The sequence below is a fragment of the Nannospalax galili genome, unplaced genomic scaffold, assembly GCF_000622305.1.
Source record: "Nannospalax galili isolate Female #2095 unplaced genomic scaffold, S.galili_v1.0 scaffold930, whole genome shotgun sequence".
Lineage (NCBI taxonomy): Eukaryota > Metazoa > Chordata > Mammalia > Rodentia > Spalacidae > Nannospalax > Nannospalax galili.
In genome coordinates this window covers 1,927,405-1,951,840 of record NW_008329328.1, presented here as the reverse complement: position 1 = coordinate 1,951,840, position 24,436 = coordinate 1,927,405, and the positions used below count along the sequence as shown (strand labels likewise).

General features: G+C 40.6%; 1 protein-coding gene across 3 annotated transcripts in view; it reads left to right on the top strand.

Moving 5' to 3' along the window:
- Positions 1-24,436, top strand: part of Fbxo9 (F-box protein 9) — a 55,166-nt gene that overhangs the window by 14,982 nt on the left and 15,748 nt on the right. For all 3 annotated transcript variants that reach the window (XR_001872522.2, XR_001872521.2, XM_017799018.2), the window contains exons 6-11: positions 1,924-2,054; positions 2,835-2,949; positions 11,119-11,237; positions 23,006-23,096; positions 23,764-23,859; positions 24,166-24,259. Coding sequence is in view for 1 of the 3 variants with exons in the window: in XM_017799018.2 (XP_017654507.1) it covers positions 1,924-2,054; positions 2,835-2,949; positions 11,119-11,237; positions 23,006-23,096; positions 23,764-23,859; positions 24,166-24,259 (646 nt within the window). In the remaining 2 variants the exon portion in view is untranslated. The remainder of the gene's footprint in view (positions 1-1,923; positions 2,055-2,834; positions 2,950-11,118; positions 11,238-23,005; positions 23,097-23,763; positions 23,860-24,165; positions 24,260-24,436) is intronic.

Genomic DNA, 24,436 nt, shown 5'->3' with positions numbered 1-24,436 from the left:
TGGCTGTGGAGAACAGAAGATGGCATTGGATCCCCTGGAACTGGAGTTACGGTTAGTTGTTAGCTGCCATCTAGGTGCTGAGCTCTTACCCAGTTTTATAAGAATGTGCTAGATGCTTTTAAAGAAAATATATCCCTTTATTATAAACCCAGATATTATGAAAGTTCTATAAGAATGCATCCATTTTTTTTTCCAGTTCACGTAAGCCTTGCAAGTTTTTTGTTATGTTTTTTTTCCTTGATGTAGACAAGCCATTAAGTTGATCTTGGCTCAACCCTATTTTCTTTTTGTATTATGTAATTCACTCCCTAGTTTCCTAACTTTTTCCTTGTGAAAACCTTTTTTATAACTCTGATTATCTTTATCAAGGTTAACTTCCTCCAAAATGGAAAGCTAAAACATTTTTAGAACAGTAACTACTCATCTGTATATATTGGTAGATAATTTGTGGATCTTAAGGTCTATTCATGTTTTACTCTTTAGGATAGTGTGACAAGTTAATAGATGCTATTAGTAAATAACTCAGATATCTTCTGTATATCATATTTTTATGTCGTCAGAAGGAATTAAGATCACTAAAGAAGGAGCTGGAGCCATGGCTCAGGAGTTAAGAGCACTGGCTGCCCTTGCAGAGGACCCAGGTTCAGCTCCCAGCACCCACATGGCAGCCAATAGCCATCTGCAACTCCTATTCCAGGGATCCAGTGCCCTCTTCTGACCTCTATGGGCATTGCATGAAATGCGTACACTTACATACATGCAGACAAAACACCCATACACATCAAATAAAATAATTTTTTTTTTGACAGGGTCTCCCTAGTCCCAACCTACCTGGAAGTCACTATATGGACCAGGCTAGCCTCACTCTAACTCTGTCTGTCAAGGGCTGGGATTAAAGGTGAACCTCCACTACACTACACCTGGTTTTTTTTTAATTTTTTTGAGAAGGGGTTTCCCTTAGCCCCCGCCACTATATGGACCAGGCTAGCCTCGATCTAACTCTGTCTGTCAAGGGCTGGGATTAAAGGTGAACCTCCACTACACAACCTTTTTTTTTTTCATCTCTTTGAGATAGGGATTCCCTATAGCCCCAGCTGTCCTGGAACTCACTATGTAGACCAGGCTGGCCTTGAACTCACAGAGACCCGCCTGCCTCTGCCCCCTGAGTGCTGGGATTAAAGGCAGGCACCACCATGCCCGGCATAGCTTATTTTTTTCAAAGATCACTAATGGGTTGGGGATTTAGCTCAGTGGTTGGTTGAGTGCTTGTCTAGCAAGCTCAAGGTCCTGGGTTCAGTCCTCAGATCCCCCCAAAAGACAAAATACCAACAAAACAAAAAAGACCAAAAAAAAAATCACTAAAGGACTTACAGAAGGTTTTCAAATCACTTAATTTTCTTTACTAACTCATTAAGTCTCTACAATAAAATTAATTAAATCTCAGTACCTGACCCTAAAAGTCCTAATTCTTTGAGTGATAATTAACATATTTCCAAAGCTTTTTTTCTTTGAGAAGCTTGATACAATACTTCACTGCAAGGCAGGATATGCATTACTACATTAATAGTAGTAAGAAAGTTTGTTTTTATTTTATTTTACTTTTTAATTTTATTATTATTATTATTATTATTATTATTATTATTATTATTATTATTATTATTATTATTATTTGGTCTTTTTGAGACAGGGTCTCCCTGTAGCCCCAGCTGTCCTGGAACTCACTATGTAGACCAGGCTGGCCTTGAACTCACAGAGATCCGCCTGCCTCTGCCTCCCCAGGCCTGGGATTAAAGGCACGCGCCACCATGCCCTGCAGAAAGTTTGTTTTTAAAGCAGATTTGAAAATACTATGAAAAATAACATTTCTTACATTGTGTCCATCATCTGAGACATGTCATTTATTTACCTACCTCTTTTTTTCAGCATTGAAGATAACGATGATGATAACCAGATGGCAGATCTCTTGTCCTACTTTCAGCAGCAGCTCACATTTCAGGAATCTGTGCTCAAACTGTGTCAGCCTGAGCTGGAGAGCAGTCAGACCCACATATCAGGTTTGGCCTTTCTGTGTTTTTACTCAGAAATATTGAGTCTTCCTATGAAGGTTTTTGGACCTAAAAGATTCGGATAATTAGTGCTGTAGTTCCAAATATGAGGAACGATCTAGTTATAATGGCTATAGATAAATATGTATCCTTTTCCATATCTGAAGCAACAGGGTTTGGGTTTCTTTTCGGTCTTTTTGAGACAGGGTCTCCCTGTCACCCCAGCTCACCTGGAACTCATTGTGTAGACCAGACTGGCCTTGAACTCACAGAGAAAACAGAGATCCGCCTGCCTTTGCCTCCCAAGTGCTGGGATCAAAGGTGTGTGTCACCATACCCAGCCTGAAACAACAGGGTTTGTAGTGCAGTTGTTAAGGATAGGTCTTCTGCAAGAACAGCCAGTGCTCTTAACTGCTGAGCCATCTCTCCAGCCCCGAGAAATGAACATTTTTCATATATTAAATATTATTTATGGGAGGACTGTTTAAAGATTTGAGATAAAGTAACTTTTTAGTGTTAAATGTATGAATCAGTACATTATTTTTCACATTTTAATATATCTTGACAATAAAATAAGTGTGCAAGGCAAAATTGTGTTTTATCTAAGTGATTTCAAGTCTATACTGAAAAATAAGGATTTTTGTGTTGTGTAGGGAACATGTTTACTACTGGATAGTGAAAATCCACTCCTGCTGTATGTCTGTGCAGTGCTGAGGAATGTATAAATGCATTGTGGTTTTATAGTACATGGCATGAGGGGAGTCACTGAAGGATGCTTTGCTTTTACAGTGCTGCCGATGGAGGTCCTGATGTACATCTTCAGATGGGTGGTATCAAGTGACCTGGACCTTAGATCCTTAGAACAGTTGTCACTGGTATGCAGAGGATTCTACATCTGTGCCAGGTACTGGGTTTTAGAAACGACTCAGGCAATTAAAATAAATAAATAAAAAAAGCTTGATTAAAGAGAAATTTTGCAAAGCTTTACTTGATATGATTTTTCCCAAATAAAGGTTAGAATGTGCTAGGTTTTCAGCACGATATGTAAAATAGTTTCACCAATGGCTTCCATAATTTCAATGCCAGTTTAGTTGATTTGGAAGAGACAGAAATATATTCAAGGTATTTGCACAGTAACTCTAAACCCATGAAGTGATGAGGTTAGATTTAGATTGCATTATAGTGTTCTTTTCACCCCTTAAGTAAGCTGTCCTATACTTTTAAACTGTTGCTGTGTGAAGAATGCTCATAGTTCTGTATGAACCCATTTGTCCCTGATCGTGCCTGAATTTTTTTTTTTGAGACAGGGTCTCCCTGTAGCCCCAGCTGGCCTGGAACTTACTATGTAGACCAGGCTGGCCTTGAACTCACAGAGATCCACCTGCCTCTGCCTCCCAAGTGCTGGGATTAAAGTTGTGCGTCACAACGCCTGGCAATAAATTTTTTTAAAAGTTAAAAAAAATCTATTTTGCATAAACTAATTTCTCAAAGCCTGGATTTTTATTATTCTGTCTTATTCTATTGCACAAACACCTGTTAATTATACATGAGAAGACACAACAGTTTGATAGAGAAAGCAAATTTTTATAAATAAAACTTCATGTGCTGGGTGTGGTGGCGCATGTCTTTAATCCCAGGACTCAGGAGGCAGAGATAGGCAGATCTCTGTGAGTTCAAGGCCCAGCCTGGACTACACAGTGAGTTCCAGGCCATCTGGGGCTACATTACTGCACATGGTTACTTTCTGTGTTGACAATATTTAGGATCTACTGTTTAACATTTTCAGTAATGCAATATACCATCATTTACTTTAGTACCCAGACTGTACATGCTGCACTATACACTGTTGAATTTATTCTTTCTGCTTAACTGGAATTCTGTATTCCTTGGAAGGAAGGAAGGAAGGAAGGAAGGAAGGAAGGAAGGAAGGAAGGAAGGAAGGAAGGAAGGAAGGGAGGGAAGAAAGAAAGAAAACTTTATATGTTCATATGTCATCCTGAAATGACAATAATTGTTAAAGTAAGCAAACTTAAGCCAGGCTTGTTGGTACATGCCTATAATCCCAGGACTTGGAGTAACATCAGGAGGACCCTGAGTTTCAGGTAACCCTAGACTGCATAGTGAATTTGAGACCAACTTGGATTATGTGAGACTTATCTCAAAAAAACTTTTAAAAAATATTTATTTATTTTTATTTTTATGTGTATGAGTAGGTGCACCAGTGTATGCAGTGCCCACAGAGGCCAGAAGATGGCGTTAGATTAACTGGAATTTTGGAGGGGTGTGAGCCACCATGTGGGTGCTGGGAACGGAACCCAGGTCCTCTGCAAGAGCAGCCTGTGCTTTTAACTGCTGAGCCATCTCTCTAATCCCAACATCCCCTCCCTTGAAAGCCTCCCTCCCCCATGATTTGCTACCAGCTTCCTGACCTCCATAAATACACTTGGCCAAAGATTCAAAGCAGCCTTTCAGGGTCTGAGTTACCTCACTCAGAATGATGATTTCCAGCTCTATCCGTTTACCTGCAAATCTTGTAATTTCATTTTTCTTAACAGTTGAATAATTACTGTGTAAATGTACCACATTTTCATTATCCGTTCCATCAATACTTCCGTTTCCTGATTGTGTATCAGTAAATGTGGATGAGCAGATATCTCTGTAGTAGGATATAGAGTCCTTTGGGTGTATGCCCAAGAGTGGTATAGCTGAATCATGAGTAGATCATGTGGATTTCTAGCTTTTTGAGGAACCTCCACACTGATCCGCACTAGTGGCTATACTAGTTTGCATTCAGACCATCAGTGGATAAATTTCTCTTTTCCCCACATCCTCACCAGCATTTGTTGTCATTTGTCCTTGATCTTAGCCATTCTGACTGGATTAAGATGAAATGGCAAAGTAGTTTTATTTTGATGGATGTTGAACATTTAAAAAAATATTTCTCAATCATTTGCATTTCATGTTTTGAGAACTCTGTTTCATGTTTTGAGAACATAGCAAGTTCTAGGCCAGCTAGGGCTACATAATGATACCCTATCTTAAAGAAAAAAAAAGTCTTTCCTGTGTCTGTAAGTTTCCAGTATATTTCCGACTTTCTCTCCTATCAGATTTACAGAATCAGGTCTTATATTGAGGTCTTGGATCCATTTGAAATTGAGTTTGTGCAGGGTGAGAGGGAAAGATCTAGTTTCATTCTTCTACATATAGCTCTCCAGTTTGACCAGCACCATTTACTGAAGATATTGTCTTTTCTCCAGTGGGATTTAGGAATGTTTTGAGCTGCATCAGAACCATGTGTATTTTGTTTTGTTCTGCTTGAGACAGGGTTTCCCTATGGCCCCATCTGCACGGAATTCACTATGTAGACCAGGCTGACCTTGATCTCACAGAAATCCACCTGCCTCTGCAATCTGAGTGCTGGGGTTAAAGGCATGTGCTACCACATCTGACTTGAAGCATGTCAACTTTTAGTACATCTTTTATTTAATTGTGTGTGTGTACACATTTGATTGACCTGACATAGACATCAGGTGATGTCACCTTTGATCACTCTCCTCCTTATATATTGAGACAGGGTCTGTTATCAACCGTGGAGCTTGATGATATGGCTGGTCTGACTAGCCAGCTTGCTGCAGCAGTCCTCTACCTCTGCTGGGGCTGGGGGTGGGGTACCATGCCCAGCCAGCATTTATTTATTTATTTATTTATTTATTTACTTATTGGTCTTTTTTAGACAGGGTCTCCCTGTAGCCCCAGCTGGCCTAAAACTCACTATGTAGACCAGGCTGGCCTTGAACTCACAGAGATCCTCCTGCCTCTGCCTCCCAAGTGCTGGGATTAAAGGTGTGCACCACCACGCCCAGCTTTATTTATTTTATTTTTTTTTTAAGTTTTTTTAAGGGGCTGGAGAGATGGCTCAGCAGTTAAGAACACTGGCTGTTCTTGCAGAAGACCTGGGTTTGAATCCCAGCACCCACATGGCAGCTAACAACTGTTTGTAACTCCAGTTCTAGGGGATCCGAGAGCATCTTCTGTTCTCCGCAGGCATTGCACAACACAGGTGCATTTACCTATGTGCAGGCAATACACTCATACACATAAAATAAAAATAATGAATATTTTTTAAAAAGGAACTGAAGTTACTGACGGTTGTTAGCCACCATTTGTGTGCTGGGAACCAAACCTGGGTCTTCTGCAAGAGCAGCCAGTGCTCTTAATCACTGAGCCATCTCTCCAATCCCTTTAATTATTTTAATTGACATAAAAATTATTTGCATTTATTGTATGCAGTGTGATGATTTGAGGTACATATACCTTAGGAATAGGCAAATCTAGCTAAGTAACAAATAATTTGCCTTATTTGTGGTAGGCATCCTGAGCATCTACTCACTTTGCATCATTGAAGAACACACTGTATCTTTATTAGCTGTAGTCTCAGTGCTATACAATAGAATTCTTGGCATTATTTCTTCTGTGATCATATAATCTTTGACCAACACCCTCCATCCCTCAGCCCCCCAGCATTCTATTCTCTGTGTCTGTGAGACCAGCTGTTCTTAAATGTCACACGTAGGGTGCTGCTGTACTAGTCTTCTGTGCCTGACTTACTTCACTTAACATATGAACTTGTAGGTAATCCGTGTTATTGGGTTACTTCTACTTTTTAAATTAATTTATTTTTTCAGATCTGGTCATTGAACACAGAGCTTTGTGCATGGTTGGCAGGTACTATACTACTGAACTATATCCCCAGTCCTCATCCATGTCACAGGAAATGACAGGATTTCATTCTTTATTCTGACTCATATTCCATTATGCCTGAATGCCACACTTTGTTTATCCATTCATGTATTGATGAACACTTGGATTGGTTAGGTCTTGACTGTTATTAAGTGCTACAGTAAACATGCACATGCAGATAACTCTTTTACTTACTGATTTCAGTTCCTTTAGATGTATACCCAGTATGGGACTAGAGAGATGGCTTACCTCTTAAGGTGTTTGTTCCTTATTCATTAATTAGGACGAAATTTCAGATTCCAGCACCCATATAACAAGCCAGACATCCCCACAAGTGCCTGGAACCCCAGCTCAGATGAATGGAGACAGGAGAATTACTCGATTTGCTGGCTTCCAACTTGGTCAAAAAACATTAGTTCCATGTTCAGGAAGGGACCCTGCCTCAGAGTAGGCAGAAAGTGATAGAGGAGGATATCCATACCCTCTTCTGGTCTACTGCATGCACCTGCACACAAGTGTGCACACACACACACACACACACGGCCTGGAGAGATGGCTCACAACTAAGAGCACTTGCTGCTCTTGCAGAGGACCCAAATTTGGTTCCTAGCACTTACCTCCAGTGACTCACAACAGCTTGTTAACTCCAGCTCCAGGGGATCTGATGCCCCTTTCTGGTCTCTGTGGGCACCTGAACATAAATGGCATACACACAGAAATAAAGATAAGTCTTCTTTAAAAACCTTTTCAGAAGGGTTCTCTCTCCCGCTCTCTTTCCCTCAGTAGTAGGATTGATGGGTCATACAGTAATTCTATTTTTAATACTTTGAGGAACCTCTGGACCATTTTCAGTGGTGGCTATACTAATATACATTCTCACCAAGAGATGCCAGTAGACAGGTTCCTTTTCTCCCCATACTTGCCAAAACTTGTTATCTTTTCTCTATTTGAGAATCTGACAAGAGTATGGTGATAGTCAACATGAGTTTTTAAAATATTTATCACGTTATTTATTTGCATATGTGTATGTGTGTGGGTCCATGCATAATTACAGTGTATGTGTGAAGGTCAGAAGACAGCTTACAAAAATCAGTTCTCTCCTTCCAGACAGTCTGTTAGTGGAAAGTTAATCCTTTTGTATTCAGGGTAATTGATATGTGAGGATTTACTGTTGCATTTTAGTAAGTGTTTTCTAGTTTTTTTGTAGACTTTCTTCCTCTCTGTCTTTTGTGGTTAGGTGATTTCTGTCTAATAATGTGTTGGCTAGTACTGGTTGGCTAGTACTGGTTGGCAGTCTAATGGGAGCAGTAATGGGACTAAGGCCCTGAGAGCCACTTTCTTGGAGCTAGGGAAACCAGATGCCAGGTCCCATAGGACAAGTACAAGTGATGCTGGGGCTTTTGGTACCAGCTGTGGTCCCCAGTGCACAAGTTTCATGATTACATGTGGGTAGATTTGGGCTTGTGGTACTAGTATCAGGATATGGCAGCAGCGTGGGTTGAGCGTCAGTGGTGCTGGGCATGTGGTTTTGCTGTCTGTATTCTGACATCCCAGGTCATGTGGGACTCACTGGTCAAGCCAAGGCTTCTAACGGTGGTAGTCAGGGTCCTGGAGCTGCAGGATATGAGTGGGCTCTGCTTGGGCTTGTGTGCTGCTGGGGCTTTTTGTATCCTCCTGTTGGGGAGGAATATGTGATGTGTCAGGTTTGGAACACTGATGCATATATTTCTAGAGCTCTGGGCATAAATGAATTTGTGGTAGCTTTCTGTCAGTGTGACACGGTATATGTGACAAACAGCTGTAAAAGTTTTTTGGGAGGGCTGGAGAGATGACTCAGTAGTTAAGGGCAGTGGCTGCTCTTGCAGAAGACCTGGGTTCGAATCCCAGCATCCACATGACAGCTTACAGCTGTCTGTAACTCCATTTCCAGGGAATCTCATGCTCTCTTCTGGCCTCCAGGCATTGAATGACATGGTTGCACTTTCATACATGGAGGCATAATGCTCATACACATAAATTTTAATTAAATTTAAAAAAGAAAATTTGTTTGGTGTGATGGTTTCAGAGGTTTTAGTCTTTTTGTCAGTTGACTGTTTCTTTGGGACCTGTAGCAAAACAGGACATAATGGTGAGGAGTATGTACATTGGTAGTGGACACTGCTGACCACATTGTAGCTGGGAAGTAAAAGGTGAAGAAGTTAACTTCCCATCCTCCCTTCCAAGGGCCTGCCACAGTGCCTTAAATTATTCCCAGTAGGCTTGTGCCTCCTAGAAGTTCTATCACCTCCTAATGGTCCCTCAGGGTTAGACTGTGAGCACACAGTCCTTAGGGACATTCCCAGGTTCTGAGAGACAGCAGCAGGTGATGCGGGGTACTCATAGCCAGTCTTGAGGTTTAGACTTGGGGAGGAGACTTTACCTAATCCCTCACAGTGCAGGTGAGGATTGGTGCTCTGGTAGCTTTGTTCCTAGAGGTGCCTCCCATGGCTGGGACCTCCCCCAGCTTCTGGTGCACAGGCATAGATGAAGCTGGCACTGCAGCAGCAGCAGTGCCACACAGTGGGCCAAGGAAGAGGCCCTGCTGTAAGTACAGGTGGGACTCAAACTTGTGGCTGTGGACCTGCTGATTTGAAGCTGCAGGATGCTGAGTGACTGTGAGGCCCCCACAAACCCAAGATTTCTAGCAGCATCAGGGAACTGGCTGCTGGCCCCTAAGGCAAGTTGATAGCGAACTCTGGCTGTTGTTGCAGGTTGGATTCTGGGGAGGGAAAGGCAAGTTCCTTTTTTGGAGGCTGACAGTCACTCTTCTATTTGCTAACTCCTCAGATTGTCTTTAAGGCCTCTGAGAATGCAAGGACTATAGTTCAGTGGTAGAGTGCTCGCCTAGCTCATGCAAGTCCCTGGGTTCAGTCCCCAGCACCTTTTTCCTACTTCTCCCCCAGTAAGGCCTATGAGCACCATGGAATTAATGGTGTGGTTAGGACTGCCAGTCTGCTGTAGGGCTGATACTTTCCTGCTTACCTTTTCCTGGCATGGAGGGCTCTTTAGGGCTGATACTTTCCTGCTTACTTTTTCCTGGCATGGAGGGCTCTCTTCCCAGAAACTGGGACTGAAGTTGCCGTTTGCTTTCTTTCCCTTAAGTTGCAGTGTTGCTTGGGGTTCTTGTCACTTCCTTGGTAGTTTCCAGAAGTCTCCTAGCTAGTGATGGAAATGCAGATTTCCCTTTGTTGGCCTGGTTCTCTGTGGCAGTCAGAAGATTTCTGTGCAGCCATCTGGGAGCCTGACTGTCCGGTGAGCAGTTACTTTTCCTTCATTGTTTGAAATCTGTTATCCCACTGGCCTGACTTTCAGTTAAAGCTCCTGTGGGGAGGGCTGCTGCCAGGTGTACTCGAGCTTCGCTCATGTGTTTTGGTTTCTTCTCTTGCTCTTTACAGGATGTTCTCTTTGTCACTTGTATTTTGATATATTTAATTAGGATCCTTTGCCTTCCCAAATCCCTGGTCTTTATCTTTTTACAGGTTTGGGAAACTTTCCGCTGTTATTTCCTTAAGGGGCTTTCTGTCCCTTTGACATTCCCTACTCTGTTGCATGCCACCAACTTTGCTCTTTTTGTGCTGTCTCGTAAATTCTGCAACCTTTCTTCATTCCTGCCATTCTATTTTCTCCTGTTATCAAGTTCATAGATGCTCTGATTGATCATTGTGGCTGATGCTCTTCTGGCATTTTTCAGAATTTCTGACTCATTTTTCAGTTCAGTTTCTCTTACATAGTCCTATTCTGCCACCTCGCTCTGCCTTCTTTCCCAGAGTGATCTATTGAAAGCATAAATCATGCTCAAAGCCTTTAGTGGCATGCATCTCATGTAAGCCAGCACTCCTGCAAGAGGCTGCCTGGTCTACCTCTCTGAGCTCGCTCACTTTGTTGCATCCTGTGCTTATCTACTGTGTCCTGAACCACCTTCACTCCTCAACACAGAACCTTGCACTTGGGGCTACTGCCCATGACTGTCTTCACTATCACTGTGGTGGCCTCTGCAGAGGCCTTTTCCAGCCAACCCTGACCAAAAGGGTGCATTTCCTCCACACCATCATTCTTAGTGCATTGCTTCATTGGCTGATGTTTGTGCTGAGCACACTACCTGAATCTTCCCTTTCACCAGTGAAAGCGTGGTCTTCACGCTTGACTTTCAGACTCTGCCCACCCCTTGAAACAGTACCTTGCAGTTGCAGAATTTAATGAAAAAAAAAAAAAAAAAAACCCAAAACTTAATAGCCAAATATTTGTTTGTTTCTAAGCTTTTTGCATTTATGGATATTGTCCCTTTTTAACCTAGAGACCCTGAAATATGGCGTCTAGCCTGCTTGAAAGTCTGGGGCAGAAGCTGTGTGAAACTTACTCCATACTCTTCCTGGAGAGAGATGTTTTTAGAACGGCCTCGTGTTCGCTTTGATGGTAAGTTGAACTCAGTAACTCAGGAGAAATCATGGTCTGATACTAATTTAAAATACTTTTATTCATTCTTAGAGAATTTCATACCATGTATTTTAATCTTTTTCAGCCCCCCATCTCTGCCTTCACCTTACTGCTCCCCACCCCAGCTTCATGTCTGCTATTTTTAAGGCCTATCCAGTCTAATTTGTGCTCCCCGAATGCTTTTGGGTGTGAGTCTATCCCTTGGAGCCTAGTCAATCTACCCATGTGTCACAACCTTAAAGAAAACTAGCTTCCTCTCCTAGCAGCTATCACTTGTCAGTTGCCTCAGCTAGGGCAAGGACTTCCTGCCCACCTCCCCTGTCTGTGCTGGGTTTCAGTCTGACTTGGGCTTACACAGGTCTCGTATATGTTGTCACCAGCATTGTGGGCCCAAATGTGTAACTGCCCTGCTGTGTCCTTGTATTTACCACCACCTCTAGCTCTTAGAGTCTTTCTGCCCCCTCTTCTACGATGATCCCTGAGCCTTGGGAAGAGAATGTGTGATATAGATGTCCCATTTAGGACTGGGCACTGCACAGTTGCTCATTTTCTCACAGTGACCAGTTGCAGGTCTCTGTGCTTCAGGAAGCTTCTCTGATGACCATCATTCAGCAGAATAATAGTAGTAGATTATCCCCTATGACCTGTGGCTTGTCTAACCACAGGTTTGTGGTTCTGATAAGAGTGTCAAGTATGGGCTCCGTCTTGTGAAGAGGGCCTTAAATCCAATCAGAAAGTGATTGGTTACCCCTTAACATTCCTACCACTATTGCACCATAGGTATATCTTGCCAGGGAAAAATCAGATGGCTATATGCACATTTACTTAAATCTGGGTCCTCAATTCTGTTCCATTGATCAATGTGTTGTTTTATGCCAGCACCATGCTGTTTTTATTACTATAGCTCTATAGTATACTTTGAAATCAGGGGTACTGATGCCTCCAGCTCCTTTTATTGTTTAGGATTATTTAGGCTATCCTGGGTTTTTTGTGTGTTTCCATGTGAAATGTGAGATTATGTTTTCAATTTCTATGACTTGTGTTGGAATTTTAATGGGGATTGCACTGAATCTGTAGATTACTTTTGGTAGGATGGCCATTTTCACAGTATTAATCCTACAGATTCATGCGCATGGGGGGTCTTTCCATCTTCTGGTGTCTTTGATTGCTTTCTTCGATGTCTTTATACAAGTCTTTCGCTTCCTTGGTTAGATTTATTCCAAAGTCTTTCTTTTGTTTGTTTTTTTTGAGACTTTTGAGGATGGGACCCTTGTCCTTATTTCTTTCTCCGTCTGTCATTTGTAAATAGAAAGGCTACTGATTTTCTGGTAGACTCTAGGTTTTATTTATATATAAGAAGAAGAAGAAGAAGAAGAAGAAGAAGAAGAAGAAGAAGAAGAAGAAGAAGAAGAAGAGGAGGAGGAGGAAGAAGAAGAGGAAGAAGAAGGGATGAAAGAGAGAGAGAGAGAGAGAGAGAGAGAGAGAGAGAGAATTATGTCATCTGCAAAAAAGGATACTTTTGACTCCTTCCTTTCAAATTTGTAGCCTTCTTATTTCCTTCATTTGTGTTACTGCTCTAGCTAAAACTTCACACACTATATTGAACAAGAATGGAGAAAGTGGATGTCCTTGTCTTGTTCCTGATTTTAGTGGAAGTGCTTTGAATTTTTCTCCATTAAGTATGATGTTAACTGTGGGCTTGTTGTATATTGCCTTTATTGTGTTGAGATATGGCCCCTGTATCCCTAGATTATCCATGACTTTATCATGAAGGGATGTTGGATTTTGTCAAAGATCTTTTCTGCAACTAAGGAGATGATCATGTGGTTTCTATCCTTGATCGTGGATTACATTTATCAGTTTACATACATTGAACTATCCCTGCATCTCTGGAATGAAGTCAACTTGTTTATGGTAGATAATCTTTTTGATGTGCTATTGGATTTGGTTTTCAAGTATTTTTGTTGTTGTTGTTGTTCCTAAATTTTATTCATTAATTCATATTCCAGATCAATGTGTTTTAATTCTCATCTCCTCCTCCTCTTCATTCTAGTTAATGTGGAAGTAATGTAATACAAAGCTCTCTTTGCTGTTAGCTACTACACATAACCAATCATGTAGATATTCTTCAAATATTTTTTGGTGAGATATTTCAAATACCTTTTGGAAAAAGGCACCTCAGAAGTGACAGTGGTCTTGTTCTTGCTCCTTTGGGTGGTGACAACCCCTCCACTGAAATTCCCAGCCTTCTGTTCTCTTTGATTCTCTCCTGGAGGAACTGCTCGAAATCGGGAGCATCCTTGATTTCTTTTACAGGGTGGGCACAGCCAAGGGTGAACTTCAAAACCTGATTCTTTTTTTGTCCCCCTTCGCCACAAGCAAAGGTAGCAGCAGAGGCAGAAAAGCAGTTTGCAAGTATTTTATTGAGAATTTTTGCATCTATGTTCATCCCAGAGATTGGGTATAATTTTCTTCCTTCTTTCCTTTCTTTCTTCATTCCTTTTTTAATTGAATCTTTATCTGATCTGGTATCAGGGTAATACTGGCTTCATAAAAAAAATTGGAAGTGTTCCTTCCTTTTCTATTTTACAGAATAATTCACAGTATTGATGTTAGTTTTTCTTTGAAGATCTGGTAAAGTTCTGCATTGTACTCATCTGCTTCTGAGCTTTTCTTAGTTGGGAGATTAGATTTTCCAATTTAATGGCATATAGGTTTTTAATGTATGTTTTAATGATTCTTTGAGTTTCTTCAGTTATGTGTTTTAATCCTTCCCTTTTAAAATATTAATTTGGGTCCTCTCATTAATTTGGCTAAAGGTTTGTCAATCTTGTTAATCTTTTCAAGAATCAACTGTTTCATTGATTCTTTGTAATTTTTTTTCCATTTCTTTTTCCTTCATTTCAGCTTTGATTTTGATTATCTCTTCTTGTCTACTCTTTTTCAGGTATTACTTGTTTTTGTTTTTCCAAGGCCTTAAGATGTATCATCAATTTATAATTGTGAGATGTCTCCATCTTTTTATGTATGTCATAACCTTTCCTCTTAGGACTGCCTTCATTATGTCCCATAGATTTTGGTTTGTTGTGTTTTCATTTTCATTCACTTCTAGGAATTTTTTAAATTCCCTTCTTGATTTCTCTCTTGACCCAATTTTCATTTAATAATGTGTTGTTTAGTTTCCATGAGTTTTGGTACTTTTCCCACTTCCATTGGTGTTGATATCCACCTTTATTCCTTCATGATCATATAGAAAACAGGGTGTTATTTCAATTGTCCGAAAGTTTTTGAGACTTGCTTTGTTGATTTTGAAGAAAGTTCATGGACTGCTGAAAGTGCATTCTTTGGTGTTTGGGTAGAGTGTTCTGTAAATGTCTGTTTGATATATGATGTCATTTAACTCTAGGGTTTCTCTGTTTAGTTCTGTCTTAATGACCTGCCTATTGGTGACAGTGGGATATTGAAGTCATATGCTATCACTATGTTGGAGTTAATCTGTGATTTTAGATCTAGTAGTGTTTCTTTTATGAAATTAGGTGCCCCTGTGTTTGGTGCATATATATTTAGAACTGTAGTATCCTCTTGGCAAATCTTTCCTTCAGTGAGTATGTAATGCCCTCCCTGTATCTTTGGATTAGTTTTAGTTTTTTTAAAAAAAAATTTATTTGGGGCTAGAGAGATGGTTCAGGGGTTAAGATCACTGACTGTTCTTGCAGAAGACCCGGGTTCAAATCCCAGTACCCCCATGGCAGCTAACAATTGTCCGTAACTCCAGTTCCAGGGGATCCAACAGCCTCTTCTGTCCTCTGCGAGCATTGCACGACATGGATGCACTTACCTACATGCAGGCACAATGCTCATACACATAAAATAAAAATAATAAATAAAATATTTAAAAAATTTATTTCAGATTTATTTTAGTTTTAATTAAGTGTATGCGTGTGTCTGTGCCTGAGTATGTACAGGAGAATTCAGGTGCCTATGGAGACCAGAGGTGTTAGATCCCCTGGAGCTCATAAGGTGGTTATGAGTCACCCAACATGGGTACTGGCAACTAAACTTAGGTCCTCTACAAGAGCAGCAAATGCTCTTAACTACTGAGCCATTCTCTAGACCCTCTGACTAGTTTTAGTTTGAAGTCTATTTTGTCAGATATTAGAATAGTCATGCCTGCTTGTTTCTTAGTTCCATTTGCTAGGAATACTTTTTTCCATCCTTTTATCCTAAGGCGGTGTTGAGCATTGAGGGTGAGGTGTGTTTCTTGGAGGCAGCCAAAAGATGGATCCTGTTTTCTAATCCAGTCAGTCTGTGCCTTTTTACTGAGTAATTGAGACTATGAATGTTGAGAGTTATTACTAATGTTTATTGATTCCTGTTATATTGTGCTGTTGTTTTCTTAGCCGTCTTTTGGTTAGTTGTTCTGGAATTATTTATTCCTTGTGCCCTCTTGGGTATGTTTAATCTTTTCTTCAAACTGAAGTGTTTCTCTGGTATCCTCTGTAGATCTGGCTTAGTGGACATAAATTCCTTAAATCTTTTTTTATCATGGAAAGTTTTTCTTTCTTCTTTGATTACAACTGATAGTTCTGCTGGGTATAGAAGGGTCTGGGCTGGCATCTCTATTCTTTCAGGACTTGTAGGACATGGGTCCAAGCCCTTCTGGCTTTCATAGTCTCTACTGAAAAATCAGCTGTTTTTCTGATGGGTCCGCCTTTGTATGTGTGTTGATATTTCTCTCTTGCAACTTTCAATATCTTTTTTTTTCTTATTTATTATTATATACATCCAGTGCTTTTGCACCAAATGGTTTTTACAATGTTCTTGAAAGCAGGTTTTTTTTAATTGAATTTTTGTGTATTTCATACTGAACATCCCAATCAATCTTAATCATCTTTATTATCACTTTCACCACTGGCACCTCCCATAGGCTCCCACCCCACATACTGGAATTCATACACTCTGTCATTTGTGTCAAGGCCTATTGTGTCAAGTTCATCTTCCCAAACATTCCTCAGTGCAAATTCATCTGCTGAGGTCTGGTCAGCCTGTCTAGAGCCCCTCAATTTAGGAGGATCAGCTCTTCCTCACCCAGCAGTAATCAGTTGCCAGTACTTCTTCAGCTAAGATTGGGGTGAGTGGTCCGTTTCCCCAGTTCTATGCTGGGTTTTTGTCTACTTGAGTTTGCATGGGTCTTGTGCGTGCTGCAACCATTGTTGTAGTTTCATATGAGTAGGGTCCCAGGAGCTTGTAGGACTCTATTTCCATATGGTCACACACCCCCTTGCTGGCTCTTACAATCTTTCTGACCCCTCTTCTGCAGTGGTCCCTGAGCCCCAGGTGGGTGAAGTTTAATATAGGAGTTCTGTCCAAGGACCAGCATTCTGCAGACTCTTAATCTCTATGCTTTGTCCATTTGTGACCTTTTGTGTTCCTGGGCCTCTGTCACATGAGGGAGCTTCATTAATAAGAATTGAGATACTCATTAGTGTCCTCGTTACCCATTCTATGTTCCATGAGCCTTGGGTGTAGAGGTTGCATTGTAGATGTGCCACTTAGGTTTGGGCAATTCACAGATAATGTCTGTGTGTGACCAGTTGTGGTACTCTGTAATAAACTCTGGTGCAAAAGAAGCTTCTTTGATGAGTAGTGACTGGGATTTTTGTCTGTATATATAAGGATACATATTTTGCACATAGTAAGAAATTACATTAGTCTAAATAGGGATGTGACAATCTTGAGGTTTTCTCTAAGATCTATGACCACTCCAGTCGTGGGTATTTGGTTATGTTCATAGTACCACACTTGAATTTCCTCCCATTGAGTGGGATTTTAGTCCAATTAGGTAGCTGTTGATTGCCTCCAAGATAGAAGTGCCACTACTGTACCAATGTTGTATGCTGTGCTGATCACTGATGTGGTTATTTGATCTTGAAGCTGGTGTAGGACCATTGATTAATGTTCTCCCTTAGCAGCTTACATAGTGTTCTCTAAAGGTATGAAAGCTCACCTTCAGGGGAAGTGATTGCAGGTCATTTGCAGCTCTATTGCTCTAAATCCTGTGTCTGAAGTATGTTCTGTCTTCAAGTTCTGGGAGGCAATCAAGGGCTGTGGCAATAGCCTGTGTAATTTGGGGAATCTTTTGAACTCCCCAGGCCAACAACTCAAAGGAAGGCTTTACCAGTCTGAAACTGTTTCTTGTTTTATAGCCTTCAGCTATACACATGGATTCATGTGGAGATATTGTATGTGTATTGTATGTGTAATATGTCTTTAGGTTGTTGGATTAATATGATTCCCTCCTTTTTTTTATACTAGGCATTATTTATCTCTCTGCTCTCTCACCCTGTCTAACCCTTCCTCCATATCTTCCCCATTTAAATTGTCCCCATTTTTCCCATTTCTCCCTTGATAATGTCAGTGTCCTTTGGTCCCAACTTTCTTGAGCTCGTTCTTTCCCCTTTGTCCCCAAGTTCCTCGTATAACACTCTTCCCCCCTCTCATTTAAATACCCCCATTTTATCCATTTCTCCCTTATTAACCCCTGTCTTCTACTGTTTTTCTCTTGGGTTCCTTCTTTCCCTTTACCTCCCTGGTTCCTTTCCATTATCCTGGTTCCTGCAGTTATATCGGGATACATACTGACATATAAGGATTTGGTGGTAGGATCCGCAAATGAGGGAGAATATACATCTTTTGTTTTTCTGAGTCTGTGTTACTGCACACTGTTTCTAATTCCATCCATTTACCTGCAGATTTCATGATTTCATCTTTCGTTATTGCCGAATAGAACTCCATTGTGTAAATACACCACATTTTCTTTCTTACCTCCTCCCCCTCCGTTGAGGGACACTTAGGTTGCTTCCATCTCTTTGCTGTTGTGAAAAGAGCAACAACAAACATGGATGTACAAGTGTCTCTGCAATAGGATGAGTCCTTTGGGTATATGCCAAGGAATGGTATAACTGGGTCAAATGATAGGTTCATTTGTAGTTTTTTAAGAGTTCTCCACACTGCTTTCCATAGGGTTTAAAAAGTTTGGAGCCCCCCAGCAGTGGATGAGTGTTCCTTTTCCCCACATCCTCGCCTGCATTTGTTATCATTTGTTCTCTTGATCTTAGCCAGTCTGACTGGGGTAAGATGAAATCTTAAAATGGTTTTAATTTGCATCTTCCTAATTACTAATGATATTGAACATTTTGGGAGGTGGTCTTTTTGAGACAGGGTCTCCCTGTAGCCCAGTTGTCGTGGAACTCACTATGTAGACCAGGCTGGCCTTGAACTCACAGAGATCCATCTCCCTCTGTCTCCCAAGTGCTGGGATTAAAGGCGTGAGCCACCACGCCCGGGTTCAATTTTCTTATATGGGTCTGTTTAAGCTGTTGATCTCTTCTTGATTTAGCTTTGGTGAGTTCCATGATTTTAGGTATACATCCATTTCTTTTAGTTTTCAAATTTAATAGCATATAGGGTTTTAAAAGTATTCCTTTACAATGTTCTAGCTCTTTTTGGTGTCTATTGTGATGTTTCCCCTTTAATCTCTAATTTTGTTGATTTAGAGTTCTTTGTTTCTTTTGGACAAACTGGGCTAAGGGTCTGTCTATCTTGTATAATTTTTCCTTTGACACACTCATCATTCAGGAGTGTATTGCTTAATCTCCATGAGTTCATGTAGTTATTAAGACTTTTTCCATTGTTGATTTTAAGCTTTATTACATTGTGGTCTGATAGAATGCATGGAATTATTTCATTTTTTTTGTATTTGTTGAGGTTTCTTTTGTGCCCCAATATGTAGTCGGTTTTGGAGAAAGTTCCTTGGGGTGCTGAATAGAAAGTATATTTTTCGGTGCTTGGGTGGAATATTCACTAGATGTCTGTTAGGTCCATTTAATGTATAGTATAATTTAATTCAGATGTCTCTCTGTTTACTCTTTGTCCAGTTGACCTATCTAATGGAGACAGTGGAGTATTGACCTCCCTTACTATCAGTGAGTTGGGATTACTTTGTGTCTTAAAGTCCTATAGTAGTGTTTTTATGAAGATGAGTACACCAGAGTTTGGTTCATGATTGTAATATCTTCTTGGTTAATTGTTCCTTTGATCAGAATGAAGTGACCCTCCTTATCTCTTCTGATTAGCTTTACTTTGAAGTCTATTCTGTCAGATATTAGAATTGCAACCCCCGCTTTTTTCTTAGTGCCATTTGCTTGAAATATTTTTTTCCATCCTTTCACCTTAAGGTAGTGCCATCTTTGAAGGTTAGATGGGTTTTTTTTTTTTTTTTGGAGACAACAAAAGGTGGATTTTGTTTCTTAATCAATTTCAACTAGCCTGTGTCTTTTGACAGGGGAGTTCAGTCCATTGATGTTTAAAGTTATTATTGAAAGATGTGTATTAGTGCCTGTTATTTTAATTTCTGTTTGTATTCTTGGTCCAACATTGTATTTCCACAGTTATACCTTCATTTAATTTCTTGCTGTTGCCCCTTATTCCTTCCCTATGTTCCTGTCTTCAGCTCTTTGTATGGCTTCAAGAGTTCTCTGAAGGGCTGGTTTTGTGGACATGAATTCCTTCAGCCTATTCATGTCATAGAAGATTTTCTTTCCCCTTCAATTATCATAGACATTTTTGCTGGGTAAAGTATTCTGGGTTGGCATCTATGGTCATTTAGAACTGGGAATACTTTGGTCCAGGCTCTTTCGGCTTTTATAGTTTGCATTGGAATCAGCTGTAATTCTGATGGGCTTTCCTTTGTATGTGACTTGTTTTCCTTTTGCAGCTTTCAGTATTCTCTCTTTGTTCTGTATGTTTAGTGTTTTTACTGTGATATGCTGTGAGGAGTTTCTTTTCTGGTCCTGTCTATTTGGTGTTTTATGTGCTTCTTGGGTTTGTATGGGCATGTCTTTCCTTAATTTGGGGAAATTCTCTTCTACAATCCTGTCGAAGATCCTTTCAATACCATTATCCTGAGATTCTTCTCCTTCCTCTATGCCTGTGATGTATAAATTTGGTCTTTTCATGGTGTCCCACATTTCCTGCATATTCCATTCCTGTGTTCTTTCTTAAAAAAATATTTTATTTATTGTTTTTATTTTATGTGTATGAGTGTATTGCCTGCATGTATGTGAGTACACCTGTGTCGTGCCTACAGACAGAGGTCAGAAGGGGGCTTCCGATTCCCTTGGAATTGGAGTTAAGGACAGTGTGTAGCTGCCATGTGGGTGCTGAGAATCGGGCCAGTCCTCTAAGAGCAGTCAGTGCTCTTAACCACTGAGCCATCTCTCCAGCCCCTCATGTGCTCTTTTTAAATTTTCATAATATTTGCTTGAGTGGTCCAATTCTTCAACTTTATCCTCCAGTGTTGATATTCTGTTTTCCATTTCATTCATTCTATTGGTGAGGTTTTCTTCTGTTGTTTCTAATTGGTTTATTGAGTTTTTCACTTCCTTCTGCATTTTAGCCCAAGTTTTCTTCAATATTTCTATCTCTTTTGTGAATTCAGTCAGAAGTTTATCCCTATCTTCTTTTAGTTCTTTGATTTGTTTGTTTGTGTGTTCTTTAAATTCGTTGAATTCTTTGATCATGTTTATGACTGTTCTTTTAAATTCTGTGTCCTGGGTTATCTCTAGGGGGTTCTCCTTGTAGAACTCTTCTATAGGACTGGTGGAGTTTGGTGGGGACATATTTGGGTTTTTCATACTATTATTTTTTCATTGTGATTTTGGCATGTGGATTTCTTCTGTTGTTTGTGATTCTGGTGTGAGACTGAAGCCTTCCTTTGTTGATTTGAAATTTGATTTTGTTCGTATACTTGATGTACATTGTTTGTTTTCTTAATGGGTATGAAAAGCTGGTTGGTCTAGGCTTCAGGTTTTCTGTTTTGATTTTATATTGGAGGGAGCAGGTGACTCTAGTCCAGGTACTCGGGAATTCCCCCAGAGGCCCAAGTCAGATGAGAATCAGATGCTCTCAGGCTTCCTCCTCAGGTCTGAGTCCCTCTAGTCAGCAGGCACAGCACTATTTGGGAAGATTTCTAGGCGGAGACTGGATTCAGGCTGTCTCAGGCACTCTACAAGGTCTGTGCCCCTTCTAAAGGGTGGGGAAGCCTAGCCCTGCAGTAGTGGGAGGGCCAGTTGGTGGTCTCAGTGTAGGGGGATGGACACAGCATGATTTGGAAAGCTTACCACCACAAGGAGTCTGGGTTCCGGCACCTTCAACAGTCTGGATAGTTCTGGGCCCCTACTAAAGGGCAGAGAAGCCTAGCCCTGCCATAGTGGGAAGGGCTACATACAGATGGTCCTAATATAGAGAGTAGGGCAAGTGCAATTTGGAGAGCTCACTGAAACATGGAGCTGAGAGGGTAGTCCAGAGATGTGGAGTGCTAAGAATAAAAATGGGCTTGTGCCCAAGGCTAGAAGGAGAACAGGATGTGGGGTCCAGGAAATTGGAGTTGCTCAGGCTGTAGGGGAGTCCTCAATGTCTTTTTTGTTGTTCTATGCATTTAGTGATTTGACTATTATTGAATTCTTTTCTGGTCCTGTCTACTTGGCATTCTCTATTCCTCTTGCATCTTTATAGGCATCTCTTAGATTGGATAGTGTCCCACAGGTTCTGCGTGTCCCATTCTTGGTTTGTTTTAGATTTAACATTTTCTCTTGACTTTTGTGATCCATTTTCCTCTACCTTGCCTTTGAGATCTGGCATTTCTTCTACTTGATCCATTGTATTTATGACTGAGTTTTTGTCTGACTTCCTGAGTTGTATTTCAGTTTGGCTTTTCTTCAGAGATTCTCATCATTAAATTTTAACTTAATGTCTTGAATTGTTTTAGTTATTTCATTAAACTTTTTTGTTTTATATTTCCTTAAACATATTTATAATTGCCTTGTGCATCAGCTAGGTTTCTTTTCTCATGATCTGTTATGATTTGGGGCGACTAATTTCTGGGAGACATATTTTCTTGGTTATTCATGTATCTGTTCTTGTGATGGGACTGTGGCATCTGGAGTTAGGTTGTTGGTGGTGTTTCTTGGTATGGCTATCTGGTCTCGCCATTGTTAAGCGGGTGTTTAGGTCTTTGTTTACTGTTACCCCAACTTGTTGGCTCAGTAGTGCTTGGTGTTCAGTCTTGGGGCCACTCTGTATTGATGTGCAAATGGAGTGTAAGAAGTATTTCCAGTTAAGCCTGAGGTTCCAGGATGGATTCCCAGAACATTGAACATCCCAGAGCAGTGGGTGGGTGTGGTGGCTGTTAGGTAAGGTACAGGCAATGTTGATTTTTGATTGGAGGGACAAGGGTGATTCTAATTCAGTGGTAACTAAGAAGACAAGCAAATGTATCTCTGGACCAGGTCTGTCTGGGCTGATGTACAGGCTACATAAATTACCCCAGCTATGCCTCAGAGTATGGGCTTGGCAGCAAGGGCAGGCAAGGTTCTGTAGAACTGAGCAAGCTAGGCTAGTATGAAGACCATGCAGCCTGAACTAGGCCCGGGAGTCTGGGACAGCAGACAGGGGAATGCTGCAGTTGGCGAACTTAGCAGTCTGGCGGTGCTGGGGTGCGGAGCCTGGGAGCCTGGGAGGCCTGTGATGCTAGGCCTGTGATGCTAATTTTGATAAATACATGCTTTCCATTTTCTGTAATGAATCTAAGTGCTTATAGACGTAATTAAGGAAACCATACTAAAAGCTAGATGTGTGTTACATGAGTCTAACCTAGTTTGTTCATGTACCCTCTTTCTTTTTCATAGGAGTATATATCAGTAAAACCACATACATTCGTCAGGGAGAGCAGTCTCTTGATGGTTTCTATAGAGCCTGGCACCAAGTGGAATATTACAGGTACAACTGTTGTAGACTGAGTGAGTGGAAAATTCTCTCTCTCCAAGTGTTAACTCATTAGTTAATTTGGCCTATTTTCTGCTGTTTTTGGTTTATGCACAAAATGGTCCTCAGTGTTTTTATCCAGTATTACAATGGAGGACCTGCACTCAGAAGTGGAAAGGTTCACATAATACCTCTTAGCCCTACCTTATACTCGGTGCTCTCCTTCTCTGCTGTCGTGATCAGAGCGTTTACCTTTTCAAGTAGCTTGAAACAAAAGCAGAGAAAGCCAGTTGTGCTTTTTGTCCAGCTGTACTGTTTGCTGTATATGACTGCTATTGAGAAATGAGTACACTGATGTTGGCTCCTGAGTATTCATTATTGGTCTCATTTTTGTTGGACATTAATTAGTACCTTAGACATAGAACTTTAATAAAAAGCAAAATTATGTTTATTCAGTGAGTAAAATGCAGAAGTCAGCAGTGTGCTCAGGAAGTTCATAAAATGACTTTAGCTCTCTCTCTCCAGGTAACAGAGTACCCTGTCGACTTTCATGTTTTATCACTTCTTTGGCCCATCGTGTCTCAGTCTGGATTTCACTGCTGTGAATAGCCTTAAGTACTGAAATAAGGATGTGTTTCATGTTACACGTGTGTGGTGTTTTGGTGCTATTCTTTCTCTGTAGGTATATAAGATTCTTTCCTGATGGCCATGTGATGATGTTGACGACCCCTGAGGAGCCTCAGTGCATTGTTCCCCGTTTAAGAACTAGGAATACCAGGTATTGTTTTTCTGTAGCTTTCTAGCTGGTCCACATTTTCAGATTGACCTAAGTCAGTGCTTCCTTGACTTAATACAGTGTGATTTGAAAGCAGTCATGGAGCTTGGGGGGATGTATGAAGTCTCTAGATAGTCTCTAGAAGCCTTTTGCTAGACAACCACTTCAGCAGGTTTTGGGGCTTTAGAATTAAGGTTCATTCGTGTCCTAGTAATTTTTTGCAGGCAAATTGATTAAATAATATTGAAATTTTCCAGATTACATAACTAAAAATAGCTGATTAATTCAAAGGGTTTTTTAATCTCTTAGGACGGATGCAATTCTGCTGGGTCATTATCGTTTGTCACAAGATGCAGATAATCAGACCAAAGTATTTGCTGTAATAACTAAGAGAAAAGAAGAAGTGAGTATGCAAGGTGGAACTTACAGTGTTGTTTCCATTCATCCATGCGTTCTCAGAAGGAATAAAACACTCATTATTTATACTATTTCTAAAGAATCAACCAAAAGAGAATTGAAGTTTTCTGTTGGTTTATGTTGGAACATTGTTTTTCCAGAAAACAATTCCAGAATTCTTTTT